Source organism: Puntigrus tetrazona, chromosome 6 (genome assembly GCF_018831695.1).
Source record: "Puntigrus tetrazona isolate hp1 chromosome 6, ASM1883169v1, whole genome shotgun sequence".
NCBI lineage: Eukaryota > Metazoa > Chordata > Actinopteri > Cypriniformes > Cyprinidae > Puntigrus > Puntigrus tetrazona.
Window position 1 is genome coordinate 8,441,000 of NC_056704.1, and position 14,690 is coordinate 8,455,689.

The 14,690-nt window shown below is 36.4% G+C and overlaps 1 protein-coding gene across 1 annotated transcript; it reads left to right on the plus strand.

Annotated features, from left to right (window-relative positions):
* Window positions 1-1,712: 1,712 nt before the first annotated feature.
* On the plus strand, window positions 1,713-14,666 carry aldh1l1 (aldehyde dehydrogenase 1 family, member L1). The gene is made up of 23 exons (XM_043241648.1): window positions 1,713-1,839; window positions 5,555-5,681; window positions 6,619-6,853; window positions 7,447-7,612; window positions 7,784-7,885; window positions 7,988-8,077; window positions 8,212-8,352; window positions 9,314-9,439; window positions 9,595-9,686; window positions 9,798-9,945; window positions 10,489-10,608; window positions 10,687-10,814; window positions 11,044-11,194; window positions 11,537-11,607; window positions 11,721-11,826; window positions 11,925-12,012; window positions 12,143-12,236; window positions 12,353-12,452; window positions 12,555-12,653; window positions 13,131-13,296; window positions 13,377-13,482; window positions 13,665-13,864; window positions 14,028-14,666. The coding sequence occupies exons 2-23, from the start codon at window positions 5,555-5,557 to the stop codon at window positions 14,081-14,083; spliced, it is 2,712 nt and encodes a 903-aa protein (XP_043097583.1). The 5' UTR covers window positions 1,713-1,839; the 3' UTR covers window positions 14,084-14,666.
* The last annotated feature ends 24 nt before the right edge of the window (window positions 14,667-14,690 follow it).

Genomic DNA, 14,690 nt, shown 5'->3' on the forward strand with positions numbered 1-14,690 from the left:
GCCCAGACACTTTCATAAGTGTTTCAAAATCTGTTAAAAGCATGCACCTTTTTAGTGGATTAAATCGTATTACTGTAATTAATATACATATCCCATATTACTGTATTACTATACTGCATTTCAAATCTGATTTACACATTTGCATTGCTGCTATCTGCGGCTAACAAAATCACATTAAACTGTGCGTACAGTCTTGTATGTTTAAAATGTTAATCATGATGGCTTTATTGACGCTGTATCGAAATCAATCCTATCATAATGAAGATAACTGCACAGCTTTTGAAGACACTCCACTAAAACATCAGAGGACTCCTCTTTGGCGGTGGACACAAAATACATTTATAAACTTATATAACTTCTTATGCAAGAACGCTCAAATCGTCTAAATTGGAAGCATGCACCAACAACGGCACTGCATCATCTGCTTACCAGTTCAGATGGGATTGCATATGCAGGATTGTTATTCTTGTCTGTATAGTTTTTAGTTTTTTTTAAGTTCAGTTTCATTCCCTGTGCTTAGCCGTGTCCGAAATCGCCCCCTATACCCTTAAATAGGACGGTGTCTGAATCCATAGTGGGCCTTATCAAGTGCTTCTTGGACAAGCCTTCTCTACGTTCTCATCTTGCTTGTTGAGCTACGTTCATCTTTATATAGATCAGTGAATGTGCTATTATGATGTCATCTAGTTACATTTAACTAGCAGTTTTAATAACTTTCAGTTGAAAGCGCTTGGCTACACTGACAATGTCACAATAGGTAAATGTGAGCAAAACTAGGCTCTTTCACTCAAAATATACTCTCAAAAATCTGAACTCAATCTCTAAATATACTCTTAAAAGTCTAATTCAAAGGAAAACAAACAAATTGGATTTTGATTTTATGGTCAGTGAATCATTTTTGTCTTGATTTTGATATTCATGTTCTTGATTTTAATCATTGTCCTGCTGGAATTGTTAACAGCAGGGTGTTGATTTAATTTCATTGTCCATATGAAAGAAATATGGCCATGTTTATGTGTCACCTGACCTCTTGGAGACCTCCAGCTGTAATTCCAGGAGATTGTTTGCCACTACGGGGTTAATAGACACACGTCCTCCATGTCAGTTCTTAAGCTCTCCACTTTATATATAGAAATACTGAATGCAAAAAAATTGAACCTACTTCTAGGAAATAATGTTATCACACATTATGCAATATTTGACTAAACTACAACGGTATAAAAGGCTTGTTTAATTGGAATGTCTGAAATACTGCCCAGACAAACACAGCCAGGTCAATACACTAGATCCTCTTTTAAATCGATAGCTTGCAAGCCAGTCACAGTTAAATAACTATCAAATTTGGCCAATCTTTTCTGGTACAATTATCAATGGAGTAAAATACTTCATGTATGAGATAGTTCTGCTAAACTTACATCAGGAACAACAAAAACTTTTCTTATTTACAGAAGTATGTTAGGGCTGCCCTATTTCCCCTTTTCATTAACCCTTATTTACCCAGGTTTGTCTCAATTTTATTGTATATTATTTTGGGTTTTTTTTTAAATACACACTTTTTCATATTTGTATCATTTACATGTCTTACTTCCTGTTGTTCTGTACTCGTTAATGCAATTGTCAAATCAATACGTCACGTTTTGTCACGTTTTTACACTATTTCTGCATATGCTTTAAAACTGTGGAAACGGACTCTTTTGGTTCCACCCCCTCGTGTTTGTAATAACGCTATTGGTGGTCTGATCGCTGGCCTGCAATCCAGTTGTGCTGAAATAAATAGCAACAGTGTCTGCTCAGTCCTTCTTTCCTGCAGAAGAGCAGCTCCAGTCTGGTCTTGAAAAGGTACGAGACGTGTATAATATCTAGATAGGCTACATGTTGATTGTGTGAAATGCGAGCCTGATAGCGAATAGTCTCACGGGCTGTGTGCAATGACAGATTCCTTTTGACAAAGGACACAAGCTCGTTTCGTGTCATGAGTAAAAGGGTTTTGTGTTAGCGAAAACGATTTTAAAAGGTAAACAAAAAATGTCGCCTAGTTGAAGTAAAGTTCATGTCATTCAGGGTTTGAATGTGTTTGGCTTTTTATTATAGTAGCCTAAACTCTTACATGCTAGATGTTATATAGATATATGAAATCGTTCCATGTTATTTTGTAGTAAATATCAGGTTAAATATTTGATTGTGGGCGTACCTGGTTGAGCGAACTTTGTGTGACCCTGTAGTGCACTCTGAGCAACTATCCTAAACACGAGCATTTTCTTTGGTGGGTTTCTCAACGTTCTCATACTCATTTATTTTTGCAGACTCGTTTAATAAAAACCTTTTTTTTGCTGCCGGACTTGGTTCCTGACTAACGTCAGCTATATCTGGTTCGCGAACGAACCGAATCGTTCTTTTGAACCGGTTCTTTTCGGTAAACCAGTTGAACCGGTTCGTCAAACCGAAATGAGTCGTTTGGGACGGTTCGCGTCTGTTCCGCTGTTAAGAACTCAGATAACGTGTCAGACGTGTCCGACATTCCGAAGGAAAATCGGCCGAAGTCCGACAGCAGCTATGTCCTAGAACTAGGCCATGTCTTTTGCAGTTCAGATGTCACAGTAGTGCGGTTATACATTTCAAAAGTGGGACAAAAATGGGTTAATATTTACAGTGCATTAGCATTGCAGTAGCTTGCTGTATCATACTGATCTTTTATAGAAATATTAAATATATTTTACAGTAAAATGACATATTGAGTACATATGTTGTTCCTGACTTTTTTATGTGTTCTTAAGTTATTAAAGATGATCAAAAGTTACAGATTTAATAAGCTATACAGCTAGCATGCTAACGTAATCTGACATGATAAGCAGGTAAACTAAGCTTTATATGAAATTGTTAGATAAATGGGAACATTTCTGATAACTAAAAAGAAACTGAACTTAAAAATGGGTCTTTTTTCGTAGATCTTTAGAAAAAAAAGGAAGTCAAGTGATGTCATTAGTCTCATTTTTATTTCAAAATAACACACAAATTCAGAGGGCCACTGTTTTAATGATATATTTTATAATATTTATTCAGCATTTTGTTTTATTACGCCATTTCTATCGTATATTTGACACAAGTTATGAATACATTATTGTATTTTAAATGCTAGAAAAACACTTTTGACCTGAAAATAAAGCACTTTCCTTCCGTACATGTCTGTGGGGGACGAGCAGTTTTGTGATAACCTTAATGTGTTTTTCAATTGCAATATTTCTGTAAAGGCTAGGGACAGAAACGTTTCTGTAGAATGACCCATAAATTAAGTCAAAAGTCAAATGTATAGGTTTTCCAGTAAAAGCCCTTTCAGTCAATGGGATCACAAGTTTGGACTTGTTGGACAAGTTGTGCAGAGGGATGAAATGGCCATGAACTGTCGGTGAAAACCTACTCAAATAAAAATAATAAAGTTGAATTGAATACAATAAAGCGTGGCCACAAGTCGGCTTGTGGTATTGTGCTCTTAAATCAATATAACCCTATTCTCTGGGCAGCTGTCTTGGGAATATACTCAGTCATGAAACTACAGCTCCTGTCTAATTGAACGGAGATTCATTGTCAAATTGTTTCACAAAAATGACTTGCCAAAATCACATTTTAATAACACATTTCAAACCAGCAATAAAATCATGACCAACTTTTGATTGTATAATAAACGTTGCTTCTTACCCTTATGTTCGTTGACCCTGTTTCGAGGTTACTATCGTTACGTAATTGGCAAACAGTAAATGTCTTTTACATTATTGAATTAATCAGTTGTTCCTGACACAAGCTATAACGGATGCATTCGATCCGAAACTGATTGTGGGTGTCAATATCATTCGTATAGCACTTAAATACTGTATGCCAGTCGTTAGTTTTTTTAAACATGAATACTTTCGCTCCTGGATGCACATGATCGATTCATATTACTGAACCGAATGACCCATTCATCTAGTTACTGTTTCGGTCAGCGGGTTGTCGTTCACAAACAGTGTTATTTGTTTACCCTATAATGGTCTTTGTAGGCAGGAAAAAGCCTCACAGAGTCAATAAGATCTTTTCCTGGCTGTGCTATCTGCTGTGCGTGAGACTTTGGAAACTAATTCTTGACCTTTAAGTGCATAACAAACTGCAATGCCGGGGAACGAAATTAGTGTCTACTACAAATATGTCTTTAGGAGATATAAGATTTAAGCACCACACGATGACAACAAAGCAGATTTAATACGTTTGTAGTTTATATCAGTTTAGTAACAGAGTAACTAGTCAGAGCCGTTGGTGCTCAAAATGAGTGTTTAACAGTCTTATTTGAGTCGAGACGCTGACAGGGAAAAGATAGAGAAGAGCTGGAGCAGGAGACGAAGCTATGATGGTAAAGAGTATTGAACAATCTTAGTTGCGTATGTCACAATGTTCAAACTTCATCTGACCAGCATCATTTCAACATGTACTGTTACCAAAAGTGCTTAAACTCTAACCTTGGGCTTCCATGAACCTCTAGAAGTATGAGATGAGAACAACGATGAAAATACATCAGCGAGGAAAGATTAATAAGAAATATAACATATAGAAACTTAATAAATTATAATAATTATAATAAAAACACGTTTATAAAAATATAATGATAAATTACACAAAAGAATTAAATCAAATAATAGATCTTATGACCGACTACTGATTCTAAATTGATTACGTAAATAAATGATTATAAATGAGTTAAAAATATAAACATAAAAGCACTATAAGTTAGTGCATGGAAGTGAACAAGAATTATTTCTTTTCTTTTAATAACGTTTTGCCAGAAAGATGATTTGATCAGTAGTTGCTTCAGTAGGAGTTTAAACATTTTAATGGTGAAAATCTTCTCAGGACCTCAGTCTGGTTTACAGAATCTTTATCTTTTTTGTTTAACTGCTCACTCGCAAAATCCTGTCCCTTGTCACAGTTTCTGAAACCTGACCAAATCCAAATCTACAAAACTCTCCGCTAAATCTCTGCCTGTGACAATTTTATAAAATGCTTTTTGCTGAACGTAACACGCGTATCTCTGTGTAACACACAAAAATCTAACAGGAATTAACATTACGGCAAAGGTGCTTGTTCATTTTGTGAAGGTTAGTTCTAAAATAAACGTTTACATTTTCAAGACATAAAAACAGATGAACATAATCAAAACTCTTGCTGTGTCTTGCTCAAGGGCACAGTCACGATAGAGGTTCTTAGCAGAACAAGCTCTGATTCACTGAGCAACACACAGAGACTGCTGGTATTTCCTCTGAACATGCTCTTGAATACAAAGCAAAGGCTTGTGAATTCATTTCAAAGCGGCTCGACGAGCAATTTATCAGACGGTCCAGCTATATCTGCAGTGCAATATTCACAATTTACATTTTTAAGACAGAGTGTTAAACAACCTAGAAAAGTGAAATGTGGAAAATGAGAAAAGAGAGTTTTTTAAACCTTAATTTTAGTAACAGTATAGTAACAGCAGCAGTTGTATGTGTAGTATATAGTGTTTTTTAACCTGTATGTGGTCCTTTGATTTCAGATGAAGATTGCCGTGATTGGCCAGAGTCTCTTTGGACAGGAAGTGTACAAAGAACTGAAGAAGGATGGCCACATGATTGTCGGTGTATTCACCATCCCTGACAAAGATGGAAAAGTGGACCCACTTGGTAAGTCTCTTGTTTCTGTTAAAATCATTGATTTTACTCCTAAAAAGATCATTTTCTCAAAATCTACCCACACTTCCTGGTTTATGTCTTTCTTTCTTCTGTGGAACACAAACAGATTTAATGTTAAATTGCTTTCCTTAGTCTTGCGAAGTAAAGACTAAAATATTCAAAGTTAACATTACTTATAAACAATCATTGTGAACATCAGCACCTGAAGTTACTTGTAAAGTTGAAAATAGTCCTCTGTGCTTTTGCATCACTTCTCATGAGAGTTTCATCAGTAAGATTGAAGTGCTTTTTCTCACAGGCCTATAGTTTTGTTTCAGAAGACACTTATTCATCAGCTTTTTTATGGATTACCATCATGTTGGGTTTTCCATCATCTCTGACAATATAAGCACGGCCTTATGTAACAGCAGCAGACGGTCGTCTTGATTTGAATCTTTTTTTCAAAAATACATTCGTACATAAATCGAGTTTTTACATAAAATTATTTGAATACAATTCTTATTAAAATAATAAAAAATATTAATGGTGATACAATTGTTTTGTTAATTGCTGAATGTTTCGTAATTAAAATACTTATATAGAATACGTGTAATATCCATTAAAGATAAGTAATGTGATGCAAACAACATTTAGAAACACATTAAAGACATGTTTTAAGAAGATTGTGTGTTTCTTGTAAATATGAGAAGACAAGATTAGCTCAGGTTGTTAAATGTCAAGACACATTGATTCAGGTTAGTATTTGTCTTCTTGAGACGTCTTAAAAATGTAATTAATTATGAATTAGTTGCACTATGAAACTTTGACCTGTATAAAATATAAAATTGCATGTTATTCGCAGGAAGCTTTTTCAGGGCAGGTGTGTTTCACCGCTGCTCTTTTTTGCGTACGGATCTGAATTGAAACAAACCTTTTAAACTTTCCACAGCGACTGAGGCAGAGAAAGACGGCGTGCCAGTGTTTAAATTCCCCCGCTGGAGGCTGAAGGGAAAGGCCATCGCAGAGGTTGTGGATCAGTATAAGGCAGTGGGTGCTGAACTGAACGTTCTTCCTTTCTGCTCTCAATTCATTCCTATGGAGGTGATAGATCACCCAACGCATGGGTCCATCATTTATCATCCCTCCTTGCTGCCCAGACACAGAGGAGCTTCTGCCATTAACTGGTACGTGTGTTTGTTTTGTGTTTCATTACTGAGCGTGTGTATAATTAGAAATATTAGAAATACTCAAAAACCCCAGTGTTTGGTGTCTGTGTTACTGTAGACAGAAAACCAGCGAACGTATTGATCAGAGCCTTCAACCAAAAGCAGCATATAGCATGCAGTAATTAATCAATAAAGAAAATAATTTGCAATGTTACATGGGTAAAACCCATCTAAGGAAGAAAGCGTATGAACAGTGCTATTGAAAACATAAAATGCTTTATATTTAACAGTTCAAACAAATGGATATAATTTAAGGAGGCTTGCTTGTCAGGTGCTTTGATGGATACATGTTCTCTCTTGAAAACATCTGAGACATGTTTTCTCCATACAATTAAAGTTTTTAGGTTTTATCGTTGTCTGCATATGTTATTAAGCATAATATGTGTTGGGCTTCCAAGTATAATATTTGGTTTTTTGGAGCTTGGCAAAATATTTTATCCGCTGACAGAAACAGCATGAGGGTGAGCAAATGATAACACAATACTCGAGTGTGTAAATGATGTAAAATTGTTTTAACGTGATTTATGTTTTGTTATTTTGCGTCCCCTAAGGACTCTGATTCATGGTGATAAGAAGGGTGGGTTTACTATATTCTGGGCAGATGATGGACTGGACACAGGACCAATTCTTTTACAAAAGGAATGCGATGTGGAGCCGAACGACAACGTAAACAGCATCTACAAACGCTTTCTGTTCCCAGAAGGAGTCAAAGGCATGGTGTGGATCAATGCAGAAACTTCTACATCTACATCATATAAACTGTAGTGTACTATGCATTCAATTTAAAAGAGAATTAAAAGGACTGTTTTCATTTAGGATCGGTAGGATTTGAAGTCTGATGTGGTTATTGTATATGAGAGCGCCCTTGTGTGTGTGTGTTTGTTTTAGGTCGAGGCAGTCAGGTTAATTGCGGGAGGTAAAGCGCCGAGAATCAAACAGCCAGAGGAAGGAGCCACATACGAGTGCATTCAGAAGAAAGAAAATTCAAAGGTGGAGTTCTCTAGCCAAGCACAACAGCCGATATATAGAAAGCTTTAACCTCATTGTTGCGCACAACATTTAAACAATGATTATCTGTGGTTGGTTGAATAGATTGACTGGAACCAGCCAGGAGAAGCCATTCATAACTGGATCAGAGGAAATGACAGAGTACCTGGAGCCTGGGCAGAGATTGATGGCAAAGTGAGTGTTTTAACTAACACACACACACACACACACACACACACACACCAGTACAGGAAACATGCAGAGACTGCATTAAATTATGTGCAAAACGCCTCTTGTTTGCAACAGTTTTCTTTGAATTTTTTCGGTAGAATGTTTCATTCTATGGATCAACACTGTTGGAAAACGATCATTCTTTAAGTAATGGTCAACCTCTGGAAATCCCTGGAGCAGCTCGACCAGGTCTGGTTACCAAAAATGGCCTTGTTCTTTTTGGGAATGATGGCAAGACGGTAAGGACATGCAAAAATATTTTTCATTTATGCTATTAAAATTGATACAGGCACAAAACATTGTTAACGTAATTGATATGATTTGTCACTATGTCATCCAAATTTAAAGGGATAGTTCACCCAAAAAAACTGCCATAAAAAAAAACTAGAGAAAGCGATGATGTCTTTGAGTAAATGTGTGAGTAAATGACTTTTGGGTGAACTGTCCTTTTAAGTGCAAGCTGCAATCGTCACGGCTCAAGCTCACGTGAAGACACCATGACCGAAACAGACACATTAGAAAGAATAGAGGCTGTTGATGCAATTGCTTTGGAGTCAAATGTCAACTTCTTCAGTCACAGATAGCACAATTAGGTTTTTCTTAAGTTATAGCCCCTAGCGACAGAAGCATTTTCAGCGCAAGCATGCTAAGCAGCAGTCTGTCAGTATGTGGCACCGCTGAAAAATCAATTAGATCACATCTTAGAAACGTAATGAGGGTCTCTAAAGGATCAGTACCATATTTGATGTGAACTGGACAAACCTCCTGTGCATTACTTGTGTAAAAAAACCCGTAAAATGTATAGAAATTAAAGCTGTACATTTCCTTTTGTGTCAACTCAAGTATTTCTGAGCAGAATCCCAGACCATATTGTAATGGACAACAACATACAGTAATTGTACTTGGGTCCTTAAAAGAATAGGTCATTATTTACCCCTCACTTTTTCAAACATTTTTGGAAAACTTTCTTGGTAAACCTATTTCACTTTTCAAATTTGAAATCACATCAGAAAAGCATTTTCTTAGTGAAAAAGGCGCATCTATCTATCTTCCGCTGCCTAGAAAATATCATACAGGTTTAGAATGATATGAGAATGAGTTTAAATAGAATTTTACCCAGTGAAATATGCAGTACAAGACTCCAGGCGAGCGTGTGTCTGTGTATTTAAGTACATAAAGTCTGTTCGTACTTGTGTGTAGTTGCTTGTGAAGAATCTGCAGTTTGAGGATGGGAAGATGATTGCTGCGTCCCAGTATTTTAAAGCTGCTGTCAGTTCCACTGTGGAGCTCTCTGAGGATGAAAAACGATTTTCTGAGCAGATGAGGGTAAAAATATATCACTCTTTTCATTACTAGTCACCTCAGTCTTCTTTGTGTTGTTGATTTTCTTTGTCTGTATGCTACAAACCCTTTTCTGCGTTCTGAAAGATGATGTGTTTTGAAGCCTGAAGGTTAGATCATTTATTCCTTTTTTCGTCCAGGTGGTGTGGAAGAGTATTTTGACCAATGTAGAGAAGATCGAAGACAGTACTGACTTTTTTAAGTCTGGTGCTGCTTCGATGGATGTAGTCAGGTAATGTGTGAATTTATAACTCTCCTCATACCGCATGTACATGTACATGCTTTGTTTAGAATATTTTTCCCTTTATCTAATCGAAAAGACGCTCTTATTTTTGTATCGTAGACTGGTGGAAGAGGTAAAGTTGAGGGCGGCACAGTTACAGTTGCAGAACGAGGATGTTTACATGGCAACAAGCTTTGAAGAGTTCATTCAAATGTGTGTGAGGAAGCTGAGAGGAGAGGACCAGGAAGAAGAGTTCACCGTAGACTATGTTAGTATTATATCTGTTAAATGGGTTGTAGCTTGTAATTAAAATATCATTGTCTGTCACATATAGTTGTATATTTCATTTCTGTAGTCATCCATTTCAAATTTATTAAGACTCGGCCAATGAAAAAGCTAATTTTTTAATAATATTTTTGAAGCACCAGACTTAAATCTATAATATATATATATATATATATATATATATAAAAATATTTTTGTCTTGCAATATATGAACTGTGTATGTTTTTATTTTATTGTTGCAAAACAGGTAACTTTTTTTTACATTTTACATTTTTTTACATTAGCTGTATCTTTAATGTTATCAAAATAATCCAACTCCTGGTTTATTAAGATCAGTTGGAATGCGCAATAAAAAAAGAAAACTGTTAAAAACATAGTTATCTGTTTTTGCAAATAAACTCTTCATATATGCAGTACCTATATATTTAATATACAAGTATAGTATACAAGTTACAGTATATTACAAAATAGAAGTCTAAGCCCAAATACACACGATAATGATTATGTATTTCAATTTCTGTTGTAGGTAGAAAAGAAGTTGAACAACATGACAATCCAAATCCCACACCAGCTTTTCATAAATGGGGAGTTTGTAGATGCTGAAGGGGGGAAGACCTATAAGACGATTAACCCCACTGATGGACAGGTACACGGGGGAACTGCTTCTTCTACATTATCTGTTTTCTTCTTTTTCACAATCACATTTCAGCTTTTGTTTGCGTAGGCAATCTGTGACGTGTCCTTAGCTCAGATCTCTGATGTGGAAAAAGCTGTGGCTGCTGCTAAAGAAGCATTTGAGGAAGGAGAGTGGGGCAAGATGAACCCCAGAGACCGAGGCAAACTACTCTACAAGTAGATGGATTTTAAATTGAAACACTGCAATTTAAAACATAAGTTTCTTTCTTTCTCATGTTTTCGCACTTAACTCTTTGAATAACGTACTTATTCAGTTCGGCTCTGATTTTTTTGCTTTTTGGATGACTACAGAAATTAAAAATACAACTACACGTGACAGACAATGATATTTTTATACCACAGTCCGTGCAGTGATGCGCTTATTAGAAAAGTGTCTATCCTCCAGACTGGCTGATCTGATGGAGCAGCACCAGGAAGAGCTGGCCACTATAGAGACCATAGACTCAGGAGCAGTCTATACTCTGGCCCTCAAAACACACATCGGCATGTCCATTCAAACATTCAGATATTTTGCTGGCTGGTGTGACAAGATTCAGGTTTGTTTGTTATTTATCAGAATATTTATCAGCCATAATTTGTGTCATATTTTGTATATTAATTTATTATTATTATAAATTATTATTTATATTAATTTATTAAGTATATTTTTTTCTATCCTTATTCACCTAATTTAAACGTAAAAAAAAAATATCATGAAACAAAAGAGAAAATTAACTTTGTGATAATTAATGTGCACTGAATGCTGAGCTTAACTTAAACTGTACCCAGAAGATTACTTTAAAGCATTGACTGCATTGTGTTAGAAACTACAGTTATAATATAAAAAAATATATCATATCCTTGTGTGTGTCTGAAATATATCCAATTATTTTCCACAGGGCTGCACTATTCCCATAAACCAGGCTCGGCCTAATCGAAACCTGACCTTCACCAAGAAAGAACCGATTGGGTAAAATCAACTCTCCTCATAAAAAAACATCCTATGTTTTTGTCCAGCCTGAGCATAAAAGAAATCACCTCAGTTGTGTTGAGAATCTTTAGCTCTTGTTTGTTCATGCTCAGAGTGTGTGCCATCGTCATTCCCTGGAATTATCCCCTGATGATGCTGGCGTGGAAGACCGCAGCATGCCTAGCAGCCGGAAACACTGTGGTGCTCAAACCTGCACAGGTAAAGAACCGAGGTTTATACTAAAACAAAAAAGCACATGGACATGGCATATTTAACCCAAATCGTTTAAGCACAGAATTTAAGGCATACTCTTCTAGGTCACACCTTTGACTGCTCTCAAGTTTGCTGAATTAACCGCACTGGCAAAGTTTCCGAAAGGTGTGGTGAACATACTGCCAGGATCAGGTACTTCTACAACCAAACATGCACAGTACAGTTTAGTATAGTAAAAAAATAAACTGATATAATTGAACTGTTTTCTGCACTCAATTCAGCATCAGTATTGCAAATTCTTTGTACACTTGCGTCACTTCAGGGTCACTGGTTGGTCAGCGGTTATCTGACCATCCTGATGTTCGAAAACTTGGCTTCACTGGCTCCACTGAGATTGGCAAACAGATAATGAAAAGGTAAATGAGCATCTGTTTAAATCTGGACGAGGTTTCTGATTTCAGCTTTTGTAGTAAAACACTAATTAAATTGAAGTCAAATTTTTACATCATCAAAATGCTTGTGTATCTTGTAGCTGTGCAGTCAGCAATGTGAAGAAGGTTTCTCTTGAGCTAGGAGGAAAGTCTCCTCTCATCGTTTTTAGCGACTGTGATCTGGACAAGGCTGTCAGAATGGTTTGTTGACCTCACCCATCACACAGTTGTATTTGCAGTGTAAATGTTTGGTTGTGTTCTCAGACGTGTGTTATACCCTTCACACACACTTCTTATCTACAGGGCATGAGCTCTGTGTTCTTCAACAAGGGAGAGAACTGCATTGCAGCGGGACGACTTTTCATCGAGGAATCTATCCATGACACTTTTGTGGAGAGAGTGGTAAAGAACGATAGACACCAGTTTAATATATTCATCTCTGTTTTTACATATATGTATTCCTTTTGATTACCCGTGACTGATTCTGACACAGGGCCATAGATGACTTTTGTGAGTTTTGGCTGTATATCAGCTCAGGCTTTTGGAATTTGAAGCTAAAAATAAACGCTTAAACTTCTTAAAACTGCCCACCCTCATTCATCATAGTAACACAAATTAAGATATTTTTGATTCATTATAAGAGCTCTCTAAACCTCCCATAGACAGCAATGCAATTAACACAGTCAGGTTTTATAGGATCAGAACAACGTGAGGGTGAGTAATTAATGATAGAATTTCAATTTTGGGTGAACTATCCCTTTAAACCCTTAGATTCGAACTGAAGTGTAAAAGGCATACTGTGAAGAGTTATTAATGCGTGATTTATAACTCCAGTATCTCAATTCAGAACTCACAGCATGTATAACCGCGTCTATGTAGGTGAGTGAAATAAAGAAAATGAAGATTGGAGATCCGCTGGACCGTTCCACAGACCATGGCCCGCAGAACCACAAAGCTCATTTGGACAAACTGGTGGAATACTGTGAGAAGGGAGTCAAAGAAGGAGCAAAATTAGTGTGTGGAGGAAAACAAGTGAAGCGTCCAGGTCAGAGGAGCGTGTGAGCATATGCATACGTCTTTGTTGAGGACAAAGTGCAATGTTGTTTACATCGTGTATCTCTATAGGTTTCTTCTTTGAGCCTACTGTTTTCACCGACGTGCAGGATCACATGTATGTTGCCATTGAGGAGTCCTTTGGGCCGGTCATGATCATCTCCAAATTCAGTAATGGGTTGGTAGAAATAAGCTACTTTTATCATTAAACTGCTGATTGTTTCACACCAGTGAATTTTAAATGATGTATGATAGATTTAACTGTATTCATTGTAAAAAAAAAAAAAAAGTAGCAGAGTAGTAACAACATGACTAAGAGCAACACTGCAAACTAGCTTTTCCTCAATCTCCCTCATTCAGAGATGTTGACAAAGTGCTGCAGAGGGCTAATGCTACAGAATATGGTTTAGCATCAGGTGTGTTTACACGCGACATCAGTAAGGCTCTGTACGTGAGTGAAAAACTTCAGGCCGGCACTGTGTTCATCAATACTTACAACAAGACCGACGTGGCTGCTCCTTTTGGAGGCTTCAAGCAGTCTGGCTTTGGCAAAGATTTGGGTAAGACAAAAGAACGAATGATATAAGTATTTTGATGCAAGATAAATGGATTTAAATGAACAGGTTTTTGCGAGTAGTCATTGTGCTATACTTCAGTAGTCGTTTATCTTACAATAAATATTTTTTGTGTATTGTTTTAACTGGGTTTATTTTTTCCTAACAGGACAAGAAGCTCTGAACGAGTATCTAAAGACGAAGTGTGTCACTGTAGAATACTAATAAAAGCATGAGATACTGGACATATAGTGCGCAGCATAAAATGATTCCATTTTAATGCTTTAAAGTGGCAGCTAAGGACCACTTCAGTTTAGTCTTCAAGTAAATTGTCACAACTCAGTAATTAGCTTTGTTTTGTGTGTAATGATGAAATGGATGGACTTTATTTCAGTTGAGGCAATTAAGAAAATGAACTCACAAGTTCCTCTTTTGTTCTTATTTTCCTACTTTTACATGGTACCTGTAAATGTCTTACTGTATATAAGCTCAGAGAAATCAAGGATCATACATCAGACTTTTATAAATTATTATAATGAATGTTGTTTCACTATATCATTTATTTTGAGATGATTGTTTCAGATAAAATGTAGATACTGTGAAATAATGCCTAGTCGTCAAAGCAATCTGGGGTAGAATATTTTTAGACGTTGCCGTTTACTGCACTGTTATTGCTCAATTGTTTTAAAGAATTTAAATGAATCTAAAGAGATAACAGAAGTGTATTTTATGGTTTTGAAACCAGACCTCCAACATATTCCAAGCATGTGCCACAAAAGAATAAAACCAGTCCAGTATTGTCTTCTAATATTGTTTCCTTTGTGATTTGTGA